General features: G+C 38.4%; 2 protein-coding genes across 5 annotated transcripts in view; one reads left to right on the plus strand and one right to left on the minus strand.

The window, feature by feature from the left end:
• Positions 1 to 21,167, plus strand: part of LOC149409063 (ribosomal protein S6 kinase alpha-5-like) — a 294,002-nt gene that overhangs the window by 182,505 nt on the left and 90,330 nt on the right. The window lies entirely within an intron of this gene.
• LOC149409064 (uncharacterized) overlaps positions 9,040 to 21,167 on the minus strand; it is a 28,553-nt gene continuing 16,425 nt past the window's right edge. Inside the window, exons 1-6 of one of the 4 annotated variants that reach the window (XM_089650197.1) lie at positions 13,921 to 16,064; positions 11,735 to 11,972; positions 11,531 to 11,602; positions 11,370 to 11,444; positions 11,162 to 11,282; positions 9,040 to 9,745 (exon numbers count right to left, since the gene is read on the minus strand). In XM_089650197.1, coding sequence (XP_089506323.1) covers positions 11,280 to 11,282; positions 11,370 to 11,444; positions 11,531 to 11,602; positions 11,735 to 11,972; positions 13,921 to 13,955 — 423 coding nt within the window. In that variant the 5' untranslated portion in view covers positions 13,956 to 16,064 and the 3' untranslated portion in view covers positions 9,040 to 9,745; positions 11,162 to 11,279. Of the gene's footprint in view, positions 9,746 to 11,161; positions 11,283 to 11,369; positions 11,445 to 11,530; positions 11,603 to 11,734; positions 12,245 to 13,920; positions 16,065 to 19,465; positions 19,547 to 21,167 lie in introns of those variants that run through there. The other 3 variants (XM_089650200.1, XM_089650199.1, XM_089650198.1) reach the window with 3 other exon arrangements.

Below are 21,167 nucleotides of genomic sequence, written 5' to 3' on the forward strand. Positions count from 1 at the left end.
ATGTATAATCGCCCTGTCTGATATTAGTTATCACTAGAGATGGCAAAATTTCGTTTTAACTAAAAACGCCAAAAAATATTTATGTTTCGAAAATAGGGAATTTATAAGTTTTCTTTGCGTTTCAAGGCATTTGGAAGTGTTTCCAGTGATTTCTATTTCGCGAATTAACGCGAAAAACGTGATTTTGGTCGTATTTCAGCTAATTTATTCTATTTAGCGAAATAGGCGCAAATTTCCCGAAAATACCGGGTATTAAAATAATATATGAGAATTTCAAAAAATCGATATTTACATTACGATTTTTTATAATTTTGTTACTATTTTATGTGTAAATATTTAATATTTTTGTACTGTAGGCTAACATTGCTTTTTGACATTACACAAATTGTGCGAAATAAATTACGCCTATTGATGTTAATCGCAATCTGCATTTGTTGTGTTTTTGTTCGACCCGTAGAGTTTCCTTCCTTATTAATTTAATATTAAAATTAATTATTTATAATCTTTCACATGGAAATCCTTGCAAATGTATATTTTACCGAAAATACTTAAAATATGCGCTAAAAACATTCAGGAAATACATTTTTTTCTATTTTGCTACAAAACGCTAAATTATGCCTCAAAATGCTATAAAACGCTAAATTTCCAATTGTTAATGCTAAAAAATCTGAAAATTAATGCTAAATTTTGCCATCTCTAGTTATCACTACGAATTCTGATTAACAACTGACACCACTTGTCCGATTTTACATGTATGGGAATTGGTAGTGAGACAATGTAAGATATGGATGTTGTTGTTGCAGTGTTTATTGTGTGTCAGGATAATACATTTATTGAGTCAGTTGCCGTGACGAGGAGATGATGTAGGACAGATGTTGAATACTCCGGTTGCTGCGATGATGAGGTGGTCAAGCGCGGGTCAGTGAGTCGACGCCGGGCGCTGGTGACCGGGACTCGATGAAGGTCAGGTACTGGCGAAGAACGTAGGTCTTCAGGCACTCCAGTGCTGACGAGACGGCCAAAGGTGCGGTGGACCTTGTAGGCGGTTGAACGGGCGCGGTGTGACCAGTGAGGATGCTGCGTGTCCTCGTGGTGGTCATGATGCGTGGAAGAAGCGCTGGTCAGAGACACTGGGACCAGGGCGCTTGTAATCCGAGTAGCGCTTGCCAGGGACGACGATCCGGACAAGGCGCTAGGTTGATGTCCCGGTAGAGTCCATGATGGTGCGGGCGAAGCCGGGTATATGTCCTTCGTGGAGGGGCACGGGGCCCCCCAGTTGTCACTCGTGTTGAGTGGAACGATGTGGAATGATGACTGACTATGACTGACTGATGTACTCAAGTCCTCCACCGCTTATATAGCTGCCGATTTCTTTGTTCTCGTCTGGCACGGGTTGGAGTAGCGTCTGGACTTCGAACCCGCAGAACCGCTGACTCGGTTGTTTAACACATGTCGTCTGGTTATGATTTTGATGACTCTAGGAGCGGTGACATAACCGCTACACATGTGTCGCAACAATCATTTTTTTATGGTGACATTTTGGGATGGGTAAAAGGGTAGGTAGGACATTTGCAGTATTTTGTATTGACATTACACTTGTCCATTAAGCCTATGGATGCATACCTAACAATCCCCTATATATTGCGCGAACAAAGCACATCGCGAATTTCTGTCATAATTTTTCAAAATTTTAAGAACATGACCACTAATACTAAATTACCGTTTTTAAGTTTTGCTATAGTAAAGCGCACTTGAAGTGAAATGACACTAAACTGCACTATATAAATGCCATGTTATTATTATTGTTATTAGAACACACACTTGAAGGGTGAGCGCCAGAAAAATTGAAAAAAAAAAGAATATATATATATACATATATATAAATATATATCCCGCTTCATTTGTTGCGTCCGACCCCTAAAAACTCCATAGCATTACAGCGTCCACCGACTTACAGCGTCCGATATACGAACGCTACAATATTTTGACGTCAAAATTGGCCAGAACGATGCTTACCCCATGTAGAATCGTATGGCAAAAATTTTTGTGGAAGCAAAAAATCTCTCAGGATGTCTGGAAACGAATATTGAACGTTTGACATTTTGCCGACAGGTTCGCTACACGATGTATATATTGAGCAGTGTATGTTTTTATTCATTTCTACGATCTTGCCGCGTCCACGAAGTAATATGATTTTCGATACATTACGACGATCGTGCTGCGTCTACGCATTACGTCGATAGTATTGCGTCCTCGAGACCGATTACGAGTAGATATTATTTTATATACATATCGACGGTCGTACTGCATCCACACATTACGTCGATAGTATTGCGTCCCCATGGCCCTTCGCGAGTAGATATTATTTTGAATACATTACGACGATCGTACTGCGTCTACGCATTACGTCGATAGTATTGCGTCCTCGAGACCGATTACGAGTAGATATTATTTAATATACATAACGACGGTCGTGCTGCATCCACGCATTACTTTGATAGTATTGAGTCCCCATGGCCGATCACGCCGAAATATTATTTTGAATACATGACGACGGTTTTGCTGCGTCCACGCATTACTTCGATAGTACTGCGTCCCCGTGGCCATTCATGAGTACATTGTTATAAATTATTATTTATTTTTTATATTGAATACATGACGACGGTTTTGCTGCGTCCACGCTTTACTTCGATAGTACTGCGTCCCCTTGGCCATTCACAAGTGCATTGTTATGTATTATTTGAGCATTTAGTTGAGTAAATCATCAGATTTGGCAACATTGGGTTAATTTACAACGATGCCGCTTGACACTAAGAACTAAGAAGCATCCTGCGTGGTTTTTAATGCATAACGACGATCGTGCTGCGTCCACGCATTACATCGATAGTACTGTGTCCCCGTGGCCATTCATGAGTACATTGTTATAAATTATTATTATTATTATTTATTTTTTATATTGAATACATGACGACGGTTTTGCTGCGTCCACGCATTACTTCGATAGTACTGCGTCCCCGTGGCCATTCACAAGTGCATTGTTATGTATTATTTGAGCGTTTAGTTGAGTAAATCATCAGATTTGGCAACATTGGGTTATAATTATTATTTGACATTATATTAATTAATTAATTAATATTATTATTATTATTATGTAATGAGCAGGCAGCATTCTGCTGATGCGCTCATATCTAATTTCACAACAAGTTTGACAGTATTTCTTCTCTCCAAATGTGAATCCAATAAAGCTTTGAATTGATTTATATTTGTTGCATCGATGACATGTTGTGGGAGTTTGTTCCAAGCATCCACTACTCTATTTGCAAGGAAGTTTTTTCTAGGATTAGATGCAAAAGGCGTTTTGGTAATTTTTTTTGAGTGTCCACGGAGATTTATATTTTTTATTTTTCGGAATAACTTTATTGAGTAAAACCTCAAATTGTAATATTTAAATATTGAAGACAATATTAGTGATTTTTAAACGAAAATCTGAAACAGAAAAATCAGAAAAGGAAACGGTCAGTCCCAGATGTGACCGTTTCCTTTTCTGATTTTTCTGTTTCAGATTTTCGTTTAAAAATCACTAATATTGTCTTCAATATTTTTATTTATATTTTTATTAGTAGTGAAGATTTCTTGGATGCTAGGGCAACTGTAATGTCCAGATAAAATTTTGAAAGTCTCGATCAAGTCACCCCTTTCTCTTCTTTCTTGTAAGGTTGGTAATCTTAGTTCCTTGAGTCTATCTTCGTATCGTAGATCTTTCAGAGCTCTTGGTATTTTAGTGAAACGTCTCTGTACTCTCTCTAACAGATTTATATCCTTTGCGAAGTAAGGACTCCATATTTGGAAAGCATATTTTAGGAGAGGTCGCACATATGTTTTATATATTTTTAACATCATGTCCGGCGTTAGGTCAAGGAAGGATTTCCTGATTAGATGTGTTAGTGAATTTGCTCTTTTCACAATTCCAGCGATGTGTGGTTCCCATTTCAAGTCCTGTGATATGGTAACTCCTAAGTCTTGTTGTAATGTCACTGCTTTTAGAGGTGTTCCATTAAGTTTGTAGGCAAGTGTAGGGTTAGTTTTTCCAACATGTAGGACAGTGCATTTTTCGACATTGAGTTTTAGAAGCCAATCATTTGTCCATTGATATATTTCGTTTAAATCGTTTTGCAGTTGGTTGTGATGTGTGTGTGGGTTGGCAAAGAATTTGGTATCATCTGCAAAGCAGCTGGAGTCTGATTTTATTATAGTATGCAGGTCCGTGATGTACAAAATAAACAGAACTGATCCTTGAGGGACACCACTGGTCACATTTCGCTCAGATGACAGTTGGTTGCCAATTCGAACTTGTAATTTTCTCTTAGTGAGGAAGGATTTGATCCATTCGAGAAGTCGTCCTCGTATGCCGAGGAATTTAAGTTTAGCCAACAGTCTATTGGTTGGAACAGTATCGAAGGCTTTCTCGAAGTCGAGATAAATTACGTCAGTGGGAATCCGTTTGTCCCACTCGTTTGTCCAGTAATCTATGTTAAGAATGAGATTGGTAATTGTGGATCCTTTTGGCACGAATCCATGTTGTTTGTTTGAGATTATGTCAAGTTTGATCAGGAATGAGCGTATCTCGTCCACTATTATTCTTTCCATGGTTTTGCAGATAATACTAGTCAAGCTTATAGGTCTGTAATTTGCTGGTTTGAGTTTATCACCTTTTTTGTAGATGGGTGTAATTATAGCTCTCTTCCAATCTTTAGGGAGTTTCCCATCTAAGAAGGATTGTTGCATAACCAGAGCTATGGGATGACCGAGAGTTGCTGAACACTTTTTGAGAACAATAGCAGGAATATTATCAGGGCCAGTAGCGCTATCTTCTCGCAACCCCTTCAAAATATTCTCAACTGCTGAGGAGTGAATTCTATTTCGCATAGTGAACTATCTACATACAAATCTTGACTAATAGTTGGTATACTGGTGTCTGGTTCATTGACATAGGTTTTTTCAAATTGTGTTGCAAGGATGTTCGCTATGTCTATCTCGCTGGTAACTGTTTTGTTAGAGAAGTTATATAGTATGGTTGGAGTAGACACTTTCGAGGCAATCTGTTTCCTTATATAACTGTAAAATGGTTTCTGTCCGCTGTCAATCAATTTTTGCTCAAAGTTTTTTCTGGTAATTCTTAGTTGCGACAAAAGGTAGTTATTTTTCAGTTTATATTCTCTGTAATACTCATTTTCAATCTCATTTACATTCCCCATTTGTTTTCTGGATAATCTATAACCATCCCAGGCTTTCTTTTTCTCTTTAATCAATGCTAGTATGTGTTTGTCGATCCAAGGTTTGTTCTTGTTGTGGTTTTTATTGCCTTTGAATAGTGGTATTTTTGACACAATCTTCTCTTCAAACATGTTTGTAAAAAAGTTCCACTTTACTTCAGTTGTAGTAGTTTCCACGAGAGACCACAATATATCATGAGTGCTTAAGGTTTCATTTATTTTATCACAATCTGCTATTCTATTCTATCATAATCTATTTGAGCGTTTGGTTGAGTAAATCATCAGATTTGGCAACGTTGGGTTAATTTACAACGATGCCGCTTGACACTAAGAACTAAGAAGCATCCTGCGTGGTTTTTAATGCATAACGACGACCGTGCTGCGTCCACGCATTACATCGATAGTACTGCGTCCCCGTGACCATTCATGATTACATTGTTATAAATTATTTGAGCGTTTGGTTGAGTAAATCATCAGATTTGGCAACGTTGGGTTAATTTACAACGATGCCGCTTGACACTCAGAACTAAGAAGCATCCTGCGTGGTTTTTAATGCATAACGACGATCGTGATGCGTTTACGCATTACGTTGGTAGTATTGCGTCCGTTCACGAATAGATATTTATAATACATATCGATGGTAGTGCTGTATCCACGCATTACATCGATAGTATTGTGTACCCGTGGCCGATTTAGAGTAGGTATTATTTTTAATTATTGAAGACAATTTTAGCGAAACTCAATCGAACAACTGAAACAGAAAAATCTGGAAAAGGCACTGTGACATTTGGGACTCGAACCCAGGACCTTTGGTTTTCCGGGCCGTGACTCTACCAACTGAGATAGTGTGTCCCTATCCGATTCGGTCATATTTACTGTAATTATACTTCGACTGAGAATTACCAACAGAGTGGAAGATACTCCCAGAATTGTCCTGGTGTAAGACCACCATTCAGAATTGAAACGTTGCTCCAAGTGGCTTTGGCCGTGTTTAGTGACTAGATCTGAATAGCCAGGTACTTCCCCACCTTTCTCCTCCCCATCTCTTCCCCTTCCCCACTTACCTACAGCCTCACAATATACCCCAATTGGGGATGCCATAGTCTCACTGGCTCCAGACGGGAGCAGTTGGGACTCTTGTGAGGTATTCACTATAAAAATAAAAATAAAACATAGTCTTAATTTTCTTAGCGCATATTTTTATTGGCTGCATTTTTATGTAGGATTCAACTCGAACTAAATGCTATCTAGATAGTGTCTTGGATAAATTTATCCATTTTTATTTAATATGCGACACCTATTGACTGTATTGAAGTCTAGGATGATTATTATTTTATATTATATCTCTACACTATGTTTTCAAAACTCGTATGAGCGGAGTTTACACAAGCACACTATTTTACATTGAAATCATTATCGAACGAAGAACGAAACAATGTTGTTTTTTTAAAAAAAAAAAGTGGTTTTTTTTGGTAGCGAAACCCGGTCGGCACAAAGTATAAAAAAATAAAAGTGGTTTCTAAACGAAAATCTGAAACAGAAAAATCAGAAAAGGAAACGGTCACATCTGGGACTTGAACCCAGGACCCTTGTCTTTCCGTGACAGTGCTCTACCAACTGAGCTAATGGGACCCTATTCCCCTCGGTCACTTTTAACTGTATCATACTTCGAATAAGAACTACTAACTTGTCTTCATTTTTTCACCGCACATTTTTACTGGCAACTATCTTTATGTATGATCGCAAGATTCAACCCGAACTAAATGCAATCACTAATAATTGTGTTCAATATTTAAATATTACAATTTGAGGTTTTACTCAATAAAGTTATTCCGAAAAATAAATAAAAGTGGTGTTTACAAAGTTATATTTTTATTTTAAATTAAATATTGTTGATTGTTGTCAATTAAACAAATAATTGATAAGTTCCCGAATATTATCTGAATATAAAATAAATCTTATAGAATAAAATAAAAACCTCTAGATATGAATTGAAATCGAGCAAGAATATCGTAACACAAGTTGTGAGGATTATTATTAATATATTTATAGAATTATAACTATATATTTTATCACACCTACATAAATGCAATGAAAACTTTAACTTAAATGAAATCAACAAAAAATCTAAATATAGAAGAATACTTATGTGAAACATACAGCGAATGCACTAAAATCTAGAACAATATAATAAATCTACTAACAATCTTGCACTTAAACATAAGCAGCCTTACTCATAATCGCAACACTACGATAATACGGACAGGTTAAGTGAAATTTTTACTCATAATAGCGCCAACTCGCGCGCATGCGCATTGCCTAATCTGACCGTATTAGCAGACGTCAGAATTTAACCCACCCGAAGACCAGGATTAGGCAGTATACGGCCGTATAAATTCGGAAATGGCTGACTTTGACAATTTTGACGTTTTGACTGGAGCTTTGGCAAATCTTGACCGTATTCATCCACCACGGGCACGGAAAACTTATAAAAAGCGGTATGACCCATTTACGGCGCTAAGGGAAGGAGATTTTAGGTCCAAATATAGATTCACCAAAGCAAATATGAGACGTTTGATCGATTTGGTACAGCCATATTAGCATGTCAATAACAAACGGGGTGGAAAAATATCTACCGATCTCCAAGTTCTTTGTGCCATACGATACTGGGGCAGAAACGAGGTAAGGATAGTGTTTATAATTGCATTCCTGTGAAACAAATCAGCAAAATCGATAACCAAACAGTTTTTAAATTATTATAACATTTTTTTCGCAGATACAAGATGATTGTGCAGATTTACATGGATTTAGTCAACAGACAATGTCCCGTATTGCCAAAAGGGTCGCAACTGCATTTGCCCGCCTTGCTCCACAGTACATTAAAATGCCACAATGTATTGAAGAGCAACAATCAACAGTTGCAAAGTTCCAAGGAATAAAACGTTTTCCTGGAGTAATGGGTGCCATTGACTGCACGCACATTAAAATAAGGAAAGTTGGGGGTGATGCCGGCCAATATTACATTAATAGGAAGGGGATATATTCCTTAAATGTCCAGGTTTGTAAAGTGATATCCTCAATACGTGTCTGAAATATAAACATTAACCAACATTGATTGCATGAATAAATTCATTCCAGGTGGTGTGCAATGGAGATCTAAAAATTATGGATATTGTTGCTCATTGGAGAGGCAGTACTCACGATGCTCGTATTTTCCAGGAAAGTTCCATCAAGCAGAGGTTTGAAGAAGGTCACTTCAACGGACGACTGTTGGGAGACGAAGGTTATGCCTGTACACCATATCTGTTCACCCCAGTTAGGAACCCAAGAAACCCCAGAGAAGTGGCGTATAACAGGGCTCAAATATCTACTCGCAACACGGTGGAGAGATATTTTGGGGTATGGAAACAGAGATTTCGTTGCCTGCTGCGGGGTATGTCAGGATCTCTCGATACCATCAAGACAACTATCGTAGCTCTTGCTGTTCTCCATTGTCTTGCCATCGATATGAATGATCCTCAGTTAGGTAAGAAAACAACTCAAAATAAAAGATGTGTTAAAATGAAACATAATATAATATGTCAGTTTTTAGATATTCCTTACATTAGAGTTTTGTATGTACTAATGCTATGATTTGTAATTTGGAATAGATGATGATGAAGAACATGATGAGGGTGCAGGAGCAGAAGCAGGTGGTGGTGGTTTCATGGAAGTAGCCCCAAATGAACAAGTAGCCCCAATCAATCATATTGGAAATGCCACTAGACAGGTGTTCATTGATCAACATTTTTAAATGTATTAGTATGTACTCAATATGATTGTATCTACATATATAATTATATTACACTGAAAAAATGTACATACTCAATAGTATAATGTACCTGCGACACAAATGCATATTACACAATAATGAAGATATAATAATAAGACTAAGGTATGATCAATATTGTTTATTTATTTTTAATTTAGGGAAATCAGTTTACAACGTGCTTAATTTATAGTCATGTGTAATTCACCTAACTGAGAAACCATTTATAGATTTCCTCATTATGTTTTCATGGGCGTTGAGCTGGTCTATTTATATTACAAGGAATTCAATTTGATGTACGTCTGTACATTTTTATTTAGCACAGTGAAGAACATTAATAAATGTAAACTAAAATATGAAATATAGATAAAATAAAATAATTATTTGGCTATCCATCCATCTTTCAGCATCGACATTTTAATTTTGTGTTCCTCCTCCATGAACCTAATCCTGGTCTGCGACTCTTCATCCTGTAGATAATGTCACTTTCCTTCTTCATCAAGCTAACCTTGGTCTGTGACTCTACTTCCTGTAGACGAATTTTGGCCCTGGATTCGTCTTTCATGAGCCTGAACAAGTACTCCATTTTTTTTTGGTGCTCAAGGTGCATTATTTTTTTTGTTTCTTCAAAGACGTTCGCCTTCATTTGGGCTAAGTCGTCTTCCTGAAAATAAAAACATTAAATGACAAACTTTTCATAACTGGTTTAACATAATTATTAGAGATGTTCCGACTAGTCGGCGACTAGTCGGTAAAGCCGACTATCCGGCCACTATTGTAGTCGGCGATTAGTCGGCGACTAATCGGCAAAGAGCGCCGACTATCCGGCTTCTTACGTTGTATGTATTTCTCAATAATATGAATGCAGGGGAACTACATGAAATAAAAACCTTGATTATATATATTTTCTTTTTATAATCAGTCTTATACATTAAAAAATGTAAAGCAATCTTTCCTTTGGTAATCACTTTTTAAAATTACTTGCTTGTAAAGAAAACATAATTATGACATTTATTGAACAAAATTAGTATCTATCCTAATTAACATAAAAAACAACATAATATCTTCTTATCTTCAATGAACATTTATAAGTATTTCTTATTATTAAAATAAAAAGTAGATTTTTTCAATTAACAAACTCAGTTATATGTATTAAATCAAGATTGTATGTACAAGATGCACAGTAATATATGTATATATTATATATTTAAATATCCAAAAATTCTAAACATGAACTGTTTGATAAAAACAAAAAAAAATGAAAAAAAACATATTTCTTATAACCATACCTACATAATCTAATCAAATCAAAGTCACAATTGTGACAACCAAAAATATCATAATCTCCTTATATTTTTTATAACTTATATTTTTTAATTAAGGGTAAATTATGATGTAAGGAGACTAAAGCTTCTGCCTTTCTGGTAGCAATCGATTTATTTTTGTTTCATATATGTTTCCGGCCTCTGAGAACAGCTTCTCACTGTAAACAGAACTTGCGGGACAGCAGAGGTACACTTTGGCCATGCGCGACATTTCAGGGTACCTAGAACTATCCCCGAAACCGTAATCGGCTTAGCCGACTAGTCGGCCGACTAGTCGGTCTTATTACAACCGACTAATCGGCTAGTCGGCTAGTCGGCGAAAGTCATAATCGGCACATCTCTAATAATTATTCTATTTCCAACTTTCTATTATAATTTTTCCAATTTCCAATCCGGGTAAGTATGATTATGTATCTTTGTAAATAATAAACTTAGATAGTGCCTATATATAACAAAGTGTACAGCAGAGGTGATTTCTCACAAAAACGGCGCTATACAATTATTATTTTTATTAATCCATATGTTCAACACTACATACAAAATAACTATATTCAACTTTAGTCACCATGAAACAGGCAGTCACCTAGTACGGTGTTTTAATCTATTCTCTGCAAATCTCTTAATTATCGTGCATTTTATACATAAAAAAAATAATATTCATATATGAGTTATTGTTTTTCTAAGTAAACTTTCAGTTTTGGTACGACAATAAAGTCAGTTGAGCAAACAAAAATGTGGTGTGAAGAAATACTTACTTTATGGCGTGGTCGCCTCCGAGGTGGAGGTGGAGGTAGAGGTGGAGGGCAAGCGTGCAGCGGGACATGCTGGATGGTGTGTGCTTGTGGTGATAGTGGCGGTGGTGGTGAATCAGCTTCACTGAAAAAAACACATGTTATTTGTATCTACATTGAATTCTTAGGAAAATAACAATACTATTTGAGCATCTTGGCAGTAAAAACGTACCTCAGTCCGAAACTTCTCGCTTAAACGTCTTCCGTCTCTCTCCGAAGCAGCAGTTTTGTTATTCGATACTGTTTCCTGTTGATATAAACAAAAGATTATGTCCAACTGAAAAGTTACTGCTTTAAATATTGCAAATAGTTAGCACTCAATTAGTATATTACCTCAAAAGACAACTTCCTATTGGGAACAGAGTGTGGCAGTGTGGAGTGAGGGGTTGATGTAGGAAAATTCATCTGTAATAATAAAACACAATTACCAATATTTATATTCATATAAAAAGTTGTGTTTTACAAAGTGTGTTTTTCCATTTAATATATAATGTCACACCACAAAGTATTTGCTTGATTCGATAAAAATATATTCACCTTTGCTTTAAATGTTGAATCGCTATCATCAACATTTTTGTCCGTTACGAATTCATGTGGTAACAAATCCACCATCGAGAGAATATCCTGCGAAGGACTTGGTGGTTGGGGACCTCCACCTGTTGCCATCACTTCCCTCCTATACCGGCTCAATTGGCTCTTACAAGCCAATTTGAGCATCTTCCATTGAGCTTGTATCTGACCCATATCTCTTTTTTGGTCACTTAGTGTGTTGAATCTGAAAAATAGTGTGCTATTAATTATGTGGTATGCATACCTTTACCTAATTAATTTTATACTATGATAATTTTTTTATTTGAAATGGATGTCAAAGCTACGAAGCGACAAACTTAAAGTTTAATCTGTAGAAAAGTTAACAATGCGGATATATTATGGAGGTATACTTCCTTTAATAAAACAAGCTTCCCTCTTGGCAATTAGGGTGTTACTGTCCGAGTTTTTATTTTCTACAGCCCTCACGTGTTCAGCCACACAGTCTTTCAACAAGGCCTACAAGGAAAACAATCATTATTGTTCCGTAACGCCAATTGCTTTGACAGGCTGTGTAATAACCAATCGTATCGTCAGAATTTAAACTGTATAGTTTAAGTTCGCACAAGTCAGCTAAAACGACGGAAAGCCGTGAGCCGAGCCAGTTGAAAAAACACCGTTCGTCCCGTCAAATCTCGATCGCCGGTTGTCTAATCGGAATAATCCTAAGACGTATTTTTATCGCAATTTACTTTAAAACAACAAGTGCTAAAGAACCACAATTCCGTTCCAGTGCTGACAGATGAGGCTGATGCAGATTTCACCGGTAAGTTGCTTGTGAAGTAACGTTACGCATTGTGTTTCCGCATTCGCCTGTCAAAAACCATATAATTAATTTATTTGTTATCTGTGTGGAATAGCCCTTGAGTCGGCTATTCCAGCCCCTGTTCGTTTTTCAAACATTTTTGGTGCCGAAACTAGGGAACTTTAAGATTATAATCTATCTATGCCAAAACGGATAGTGCTGTGGAATGTTTCTTAAATTTTGAATAATAATCAATTCGAACAGTAATTAGGTAGGTACCTAGCTCTTGAGTATTTACGACCTACCGCGCATATAATTATAATAGATTAAATTATTATCATTTATTTCGTTTCGTTTTTGGGTACGTTTCCAATCGCGTTTATTCAACATGGCCCCAGCCATTCAAACATTGCGCCGGAAACGGACATTAGCGAATAATAGGTTAGTCAAGACACATGAAATAGCAAAAAGCGCTTTGCACGATGCAACTAAGTGCAACTTACTGTTAGCGCATTATACTACTCTGGAAAAGATAGTTCTTGAATTTGAAACGTCTCACGCGGAAATATTAGCTTTAGATGACACAAACGAAATTGATGAGGATAAAATTCGCGAAACCTTTGACGAGATGTATTATCAAATTGTCGAAATTTACCAGGAGTTAACCAGTCAGCCTCTCGATTGTAAGACCGCAAATGCGTGCACAAACGTTAAATTACCAAAAATAAACATTCCAATATTTTCTGGAAATGTCAAGCAATGGCCCGAATTTTACGACATGTTTAACGCTCTGATTCATGAAAACAAATCTTTATCCAACATCGAACGCATGCAGTATTTGTTCTCATGTTTATCTGGAGAAGCTTTAGGGTTAATTCGGACATTTCCAGTACAAGGAGCTCACTACGTTGAAGCATATCAAAGATTAATCGCGCGCTATCGTAACGCGCGTGAACTCGCCTTTACGTGTTGGCGGGAAATGCTAAATTTAAATTTTCCGCCCAACGATCCTTTTGAATTCCGTCGCGTGTTCGATATATTTAACGAGGATTTAACAATTTTAAAGGAATTGGATCTCCCAACGGACAATTGGGACTTCGTGCTTTGTTATTTAATTCTATCGAAATTAGATTCACCTACAAGATGCGCATTCGAACAACTGCAATCTCCTACCGAGCTGCCTTCATATTTGAAACTTAAAGAGTTTCTTTACAACAAATGCGAAGCTCTTGTACGAGACTTACATTTTTCGACTCGCGATAGCAGTGCTATTGACAAACCTCTTGCACGGAACTTTAATCAGGCTCCCAAAAAACGCACTTCAGCGCTTCTTTGCGATCTTAAGAAAGGACAGTCTGAAACAAATAGGTCCTCGAACTCCACCACTTACCTGAAGTGCTCCTGTTGCGGGGAAGACCACTCCATTTCCAAGTGCAAGGTATTTGCACTCAAGTCAGTTCAGGATCGCTTACAGTTTGCTCAATCACACCGTTGGTGTTTCAATTGTCTTCATTATTCTCATTATCTCAAAGATTGTAAATCTTTGTTTACATGTCAAAAATGTCAGCAAAAACACCATACTTTGCTCCATCGAGACGAAAATGCTTCTTTGGAAGATCAGCATCAACACCCCACGACGTCTACGGACCCGGAGACTTCTTCTTCCGACTCTAAAATTCAGGTCCTCACCAATTTAGGAGACAAGTCCATAGTACTATTGTCAACAGCCAATGTTGGCATTCGCGATTCATCCGGCCGTTTCCAAACCTTTCGCGCATTGATCGATTCGGGCAGTCAAGCTCACTTCATCACCGATCGCGCTGCGGAGCTCGTAGGCATCCCTCGTCAAGCCAGTTCTCAGAGAGTTAGCGGCTTAGGCCAATCTTCCGCAACCACGTCGGGAGTCATTCAATTAGAGATCGGTGTTAAGGGACGGGTTCTCTTCAACATCAAGGCACTTACGCTGCCTAGTATCTGCGGCAACATGCCAACTGTTCGTCTAGATAAGTCATCGTGGCATCAGTTGAGAAACTTGCCTCTTGCCGATCCTGACTGTCACAAACCGGGACCGATTGATCTTCTTCTGGGTGCTGAGGTTTTCTCTTCTCTTCTGAGACCTGGTAATGTGAATGGTGGTCCACGTCAGCCATCAGCTTTCAATTCTGCCTTTGGTTGGCTTCTTCTAGGTTCAGTTGGTTCGGACACTGCTCACGAAACGAAATCTTTCATCGTTACTAACGAGGACCGGCTTCACGAAGAGGTCCAGCGACTGTGGGAGTTAGACACCATTCCCCAGTCTTCACACCTTACTCCTGAGGAACAACTTTGTGAACAAATGTACTGCACTGACCACTCACGGGACGGATCTTCGGGAAGATACATCGTATCCTTGCCTTTCCGAGAAAGGGGAAGGGACATCTCTTTCCCAGGGTCGCGTGAGATCGCTTTACGCAGATTCCATTCACTCGAGCGCAAACTCATAGCAAATCCAACCTTACGTGAACAATATTCTGCTTTCATGACTGATTATTTACACAGTGGTCACATGACTCGTGTTCCTGGAAAAGATTTGCACAAGGGAAAGTATCACATACCTCATCATTGCATTCTTCGTCCAGGCAGCGCTAGCACTAAGTTAAGAGTGATTTTCGACGCCTCAGCGACAGATGTGAACGGATCCTCGTTAAATGATACCTTGCTTATCGGTCCAAAGCTTCAAAAGAACCTGCTGGAGCTTTTGCTGAAATTCCGTATACCATCGGTAGTGTTTACTGCTGATGTACGACAAATGTATCGCCAAATATTGGTTCAAGAACCAGATCGCGATTTCCAAAGAATATTTTGGCGTTTTCATTCGTCGGAACCCATCCAAGAGTACCAACTAAACACTGTAACCTATGGTGTCTCCTCTGCTCCATTTTTGGCCTGTCGTACTGTCAAACAGTTGACCAAAGATGAAGGTTATGATTTACCGCTAGCGCGTCGTGTGCTAACTTCGGATATTTACATAGATGACATCGTCACCGGTTGTAACAGCTTAGAACAAGCTCAACAAACGAAAACCGAAGTTATCGAGCTGTTCAAACGAGGTCAATTCGAATTGCGGAAGTGGGCTAGTAACAAACCAGAATTACTCGCCGATCTGCCTCCGGAATACTGCCTCAATGACTTGGTGTCCATGGATGTTGATAACTCTCACATTCTCAAGGTATTGGGATTAAAGTGGGAGCCACGGCCTGATACATTTTCATTCGAAGTCCTATGCCTCGGTCGCGAGTGCACTAAACGCACTATCCTCAGTGAAGTCGCTCGGGTTTTTGACCCTCTCGGTTTTCTATGCCCTTTGACGTTTTTCGCCAAATCCCTAGTACAAAAGTTGTGGGTTCTAAAGGTTGGGTGGGATGACACCCCCCCTGTTGACATTGTTCGTCAATGGGATCGTTATACTAAACAATTACCGCTCTTGAAGTCGTTCAAAATCCCTCGATGGGTGTCATTCCCTCACATGGAGTCGTGTCAACTTCATGGCTTCTCAGATAGTTCGGAACTTGGATATGGCGCGGTAGTTTACTTGCGAATCACGGATTTTTTTTTATTTTTATATTAACTCCACACAGGAGGCCCTGAAGAAAATAATTTCCCTCGGGGCCTATGTCATCTTTGGGGATGCTGTGTGGAGGGATGTTGATGATAAAGTCCAAATATATTTGGTTTGCGCCAAATCTCGAGTCGCCCCCACAAAAAAGATTTCGTTGCCTCGCCTTGAACTGTGTGCGGCAGTTCTTCTAGTAGATCTATTAAAATTCGTCAAAGATTTATACGTACCATTGCTTCCGATCTCCAATACCTTTGCGTGGTCGGATTCAACCATCGTGCTCGCTTGGTTACGTTCTCCTTCGTGTCGCTGGAAGACTTTCGTAGCTAACCGTGTCAGTCACATTCAAGATACCCTCGAAGGGACTTCTTGGCATCACGTGTCATCTGGAGATAATCCAGCGGATGTCGCTTCTCGTGGTCAATCTCCAGCCGATCTGATCGATAACACGTTATGGTGGGCGGGGCCTTCGTGGCTGATCCAGTCATCCGATTCTTGGCCGTCTTTCGATGGCAATGTCGACGAAATTGAACTTCACTCTGAGGAACGAGTTCGATCGTTATTTGTCCAACAGGACGAAAATCTGGTGGACCTATTACTAGTTAAATTTTCTTCGATTCGGAAGATCCAACGCATTCTCGGTTACTGTCTTAGATTCATCTACAACCTACAGAATAAAGAATCTCGTTGTTTGTATCTTCCATTAAACCGTGCCGAAATTCACACTTCACTTTTGACAGTAGTTAAACGCACTCAACATGTACATTTTAATGATGATATCACGCGCTTGAAAAAGGGGAACCTTATGTCGAAACAAATGCGGAAGCTTAATCCCTTCATTGACGACCACGGTGTGCTCAGGGTGGGTGGCAGGTTATCACGATCTGGGCTCGAATTCGAGCATAAACATCCTGCCCTACTTCCTCGCGAATCTAAGCTTACTTCTCTTGTGATAGACGCTGTACATCGAGAACATTGTCACCCAGGCATTAACACAATGCAATATTTCTTGACACAGCAGTTCTGGATTCTGTTCCCTTAAGCGCGCCATCATACATTGTCTGTCAAGGTGTATACAATGTTATCGCATAAATCCAGCACCTCTAGAACCTTTCATGAGTGACCTACCCGCCGCTCGCGTTAATCAGGTCAAACCATTCTCGATTGTGGGCATTGATTACGGTGGTCCGTTTCGTATAAAGGCCGGCAACCATCGCGGCGCTAAGATAAACAAGGCTTATCTTTGCTTATTCGTCTGTTTTACCACCAAGGCTCTACATCTTGAAGTCGCTTCTGACCTGTCTTCCGAAGCTTTTATTGCAGCGCTACGTCGATTTGTAGGTCGACGAGGTCGTGTAAACGTCATACACTCAGATTGCGGCACGAATTTCGTTGGAGCTAAGACTCAGCTCAATTCCTTTATGCAGACTGCTTCACAGTCAGAACAAATTGAGTTCCGTTTCAATCCACCATCGAGTCCCCATTTCGGTGGCGTATGGGAGATTCAGGTTAAATCGGTTAAAACTCATCTCTATCGCTTAATCGGTAACCAAACGTTAACTTTCGAGGAGCTGACGACACTATTCGTGCAGATTGAGGCCATGCTAAACTCTCGGCCTCTCTACCCGATGAGTTCTGACCCAAACGATTTGCGCGTGTTGACTCCAGGTCATTTTTTGACTTTAGAACCCTTGACTTCCGTGCCGGACGAGGATTATACTAATCTAAAAATCAACCGTCTGAGTCGCTGGCAACTCATTCAACGTTTCCATTGGGATTTTTGGAAACGTTGGAAGTTTGAATATCTCCAATCGCTAACTCAGCGCGCCAAGTGGACCAAAGATTGCAACTCACTGTCTGTGAATGATGTAGTGATAATCCGACTCGAAAATACTGTCCCTTTGCACTGGCCTCTCGCGCGAGTCGACAAATTGCACCCAGGTCCCGATGGCGTTGTGCGTATCGCTACGGTTCGTACATCGAATGGTTCTCTTCTCACGAGACCATTAACCAAATTATGTCCATTGCCTAGTCAATGTGACTAATCATCTTCGCTTCCGCGGCGCATTCTCTCTTATCGATTTTCGTTAGTCTTATTTTCATTATTTTCTTTTCTTATCATTTTCATTATTATTATTAATATATATATTTTTTTTCTTTTTCTTCTCTCTTTTCACTGTTCTTCACTCACGCAACGTTCCACAGCATTGCCCGTTTTGGTTTCTAAATTTTCTTTAAAATACACGTTGTTGTATTTTGGTGGGCGGAATGTTCCGTAACGCCAATTGCTTTGACAGGCTGTGTAATAACCAATCGTATCGTCAGAATTTAAACTGTATAGTTTAAGTTCGCACAAGTCAGCTAAAACGACGGAAAGCCGTGAGCCGAGCCAGTTGAAAAAACACCGTTCGTCCCGTCAAATCTCGATCGCCGGTTGTCTAATCGGAATAATCCTAAGGGGGTATTTCACTATCTCTGATTATGTTCTGACCAAGCACTAATCCGCGGAATAGTCATTTTTTCGTTTTCACTATATCTGAATAACGCTAACGCTCAGGTTAAAGTTAGATTCGACTAATCAGTGCTCGAACTTCACGTTAGGCGCTATTCCTCGAATCAAAGATGGCGTCAAAACATTCCGAGTTTAACAGCTGAGAAGTGAGTCGAATTTTGTAGAATGAATTTGAATGCTTGTATGATCCATCCTGAATTATTTGATTGTGTTCAAAATAAGAAACAATGTATTAATTCGACACGAATCTATCTAAAATGACCTGATAATCAACATAACATAACCAAACAAATGCACACTTCGCGGTGTGCGGACTGTGACGCATGACAGCCGTGGCAGTAGATGGAGTAACTGCAGACATTTTGCGATGTTGCCAGACTATTTCGAGTGTTATCTATCCGGAAGCTAGAAACAATGGTGAAATGGTCGCCGTTGAATAACGAAGTTATTCTGATCTTTAAATCCAGCCAACGGATAGCTAGTCAGATATTTAGCCCGACATAGTGAAATACCCCCTAAGACGTATTTTTATCGCAATTTACTTTAAAACAACAAGTGCTAAAGAACCACAATTCCGTTCCAGTGCTGACAGATGAGGCTGATGCAGATTTCACCATCATTTCACCGGTAAGTTGCTTGTGAAGTAACGTTACGCATTGTGTTTCCGCATTCGCCTGTCAAAAACCATATAATTAATTTATTTGTTATCTGTGTGGAATAGCCCTTGAGTCGGCTATTCCAACCCCTGTTCGTTTTTCGAACAATTATACTTACACTAATTTCAAACAAGTAAACAAAACATTAGAGCCAAGATAAAAGTTAACAAACCTTTTCAACGTCACCCCAATTTTTGTTACGCTTGCGCCTTTTTAATTCTACCTCCAAATTAATGTCAACATTATCCATTTTTAGATTATTCAAAGATAAACAAACCAACTCTTGGATTACTTTTTTGACATATGAATAAACGTGAAGTTGGCAACACGCCGCGAAATGTCAAATTTTTCAAGTGTTGCTACTGTAAAAAAATCATATTCCATAATCCAGCGGTCGAGCTATATTGAGAAAATTTATGATTATGAGTAAATATTTTTAATCTGACCTGTATAGGCCCCCACCCCTGTATAGCTAATACGGGGTATTATCGTCGTATTAGGGATTTCATTATGAGTAAGACTGTATGAGTATAATTTGAAACATGGACGAACTTCTGGTATACCTATGTTACCTATGTATTTAACATTATGTCCACAACCATATTTTATAATACTATCCGAGGCACACTCACATGCAAAACATAAAAATATACCAAGTTTTCCAAACTACAAACAATATGTCACAAATTATCACAAAAATAAAAGTAGTGGAATTGTAGACTATGCTAAAGAAAAATTTACTGATATCAATGTTAACGAAATACCAATATGTAACGCAAACTGTTTGTCAATTAATGAATCTAAATAATAAGTCATTTAATATAATCGAATACATAGCTCTAATATACCCTAATCACCCTAATAGTCCAGTCAAGGAAGGAGGTGTAGAGTGCGTAAGCAGGTACCTTAGCGATTCCTTCAGAAACTTGATCAGGGTGCTTAGGGTGTGAACATCTTGGGATAATTATCGATAATAACATCAAATGGAAAAGTCAAATAAACTCCACAGTAGACAGAATGAGAAAACTGATCTTTATATTTTTTAGACTTAGAAATACTGTATCATTAAAAATACTTAAAGGTATTTATTTTGCACTTGCACATTCTACACTACTACAATATGAAATCGTGGCTTGCGGGGGGGGGGGGGGTGCATATAAATCATGCCTACTTCCACTTGTGACAATGTTTTCCAAGGTTTCCCGGTTTCCCCTCTCACAAAAATTTATGACAAAAATACTCGTACATTAAGTACTTCAATTACATAAAGATTTCTTTGTTAAAAATAATATTCCACAATTAATTTTAAGCAAAATAATTATTTATATTGGAGGACTAACCGTATAGGCCAGTGCAATAAGGAAGTTGAGTCCATTTTTTTTATTTTTTTTTATCAATGTTCGCATTCAAACTTAAATACTGGTATTTTTTTATTTTTTTTTAAAGTTTGTTTTCATAATTAAATTAATTCTCAAAGTTTAAATTTTATTGCCCGCCAAAACGAGCGGAATTCGAGCGGTAAGAGGCGGGGTGTGGGTGTGACGTCACTCGAACTGTGTGAACTAGGTCGCTTAAGTATTTTGTATGGAAAAAATTTTAATTCTTCAACAAGGAATTCCAGTAATTTTTTTACCAATGTTAACTATCTATTAGAATTGATGTTATTAAAAAAAAAAAGACAATTGATTAAGATTTCATAGTTAAATTAATATTTTAAGTTAGAATATTTGCTTTTCCCGCCATGTTCCCGCCTGGCACGGTATTCAAGCAGCTATTTGTTGACGTGTCAGATGTCAGATAGCTGTCAGTTGCGTGTTGTCTTTTGTTTACAAAACATTAAAAAATGTCGGCAGATAATACATATTATTATTGCA

This window comes from Hesperophylax consimilis, unplaced genomic scaffold (genome assembly GCF_061612785.1).
Source record: "Hesperophylax consimilis isolate HC1 unplaced genomic scaffold, BYU_Hcon_1.0 scaffold_37, whole genome shotgun sequence".
NCBI lineage: Eukaryota > Metazoa > Arthropoda > Insecta > Trichoptera > Limnephilidae > Hesperophylax > Hesperophylax consimilis.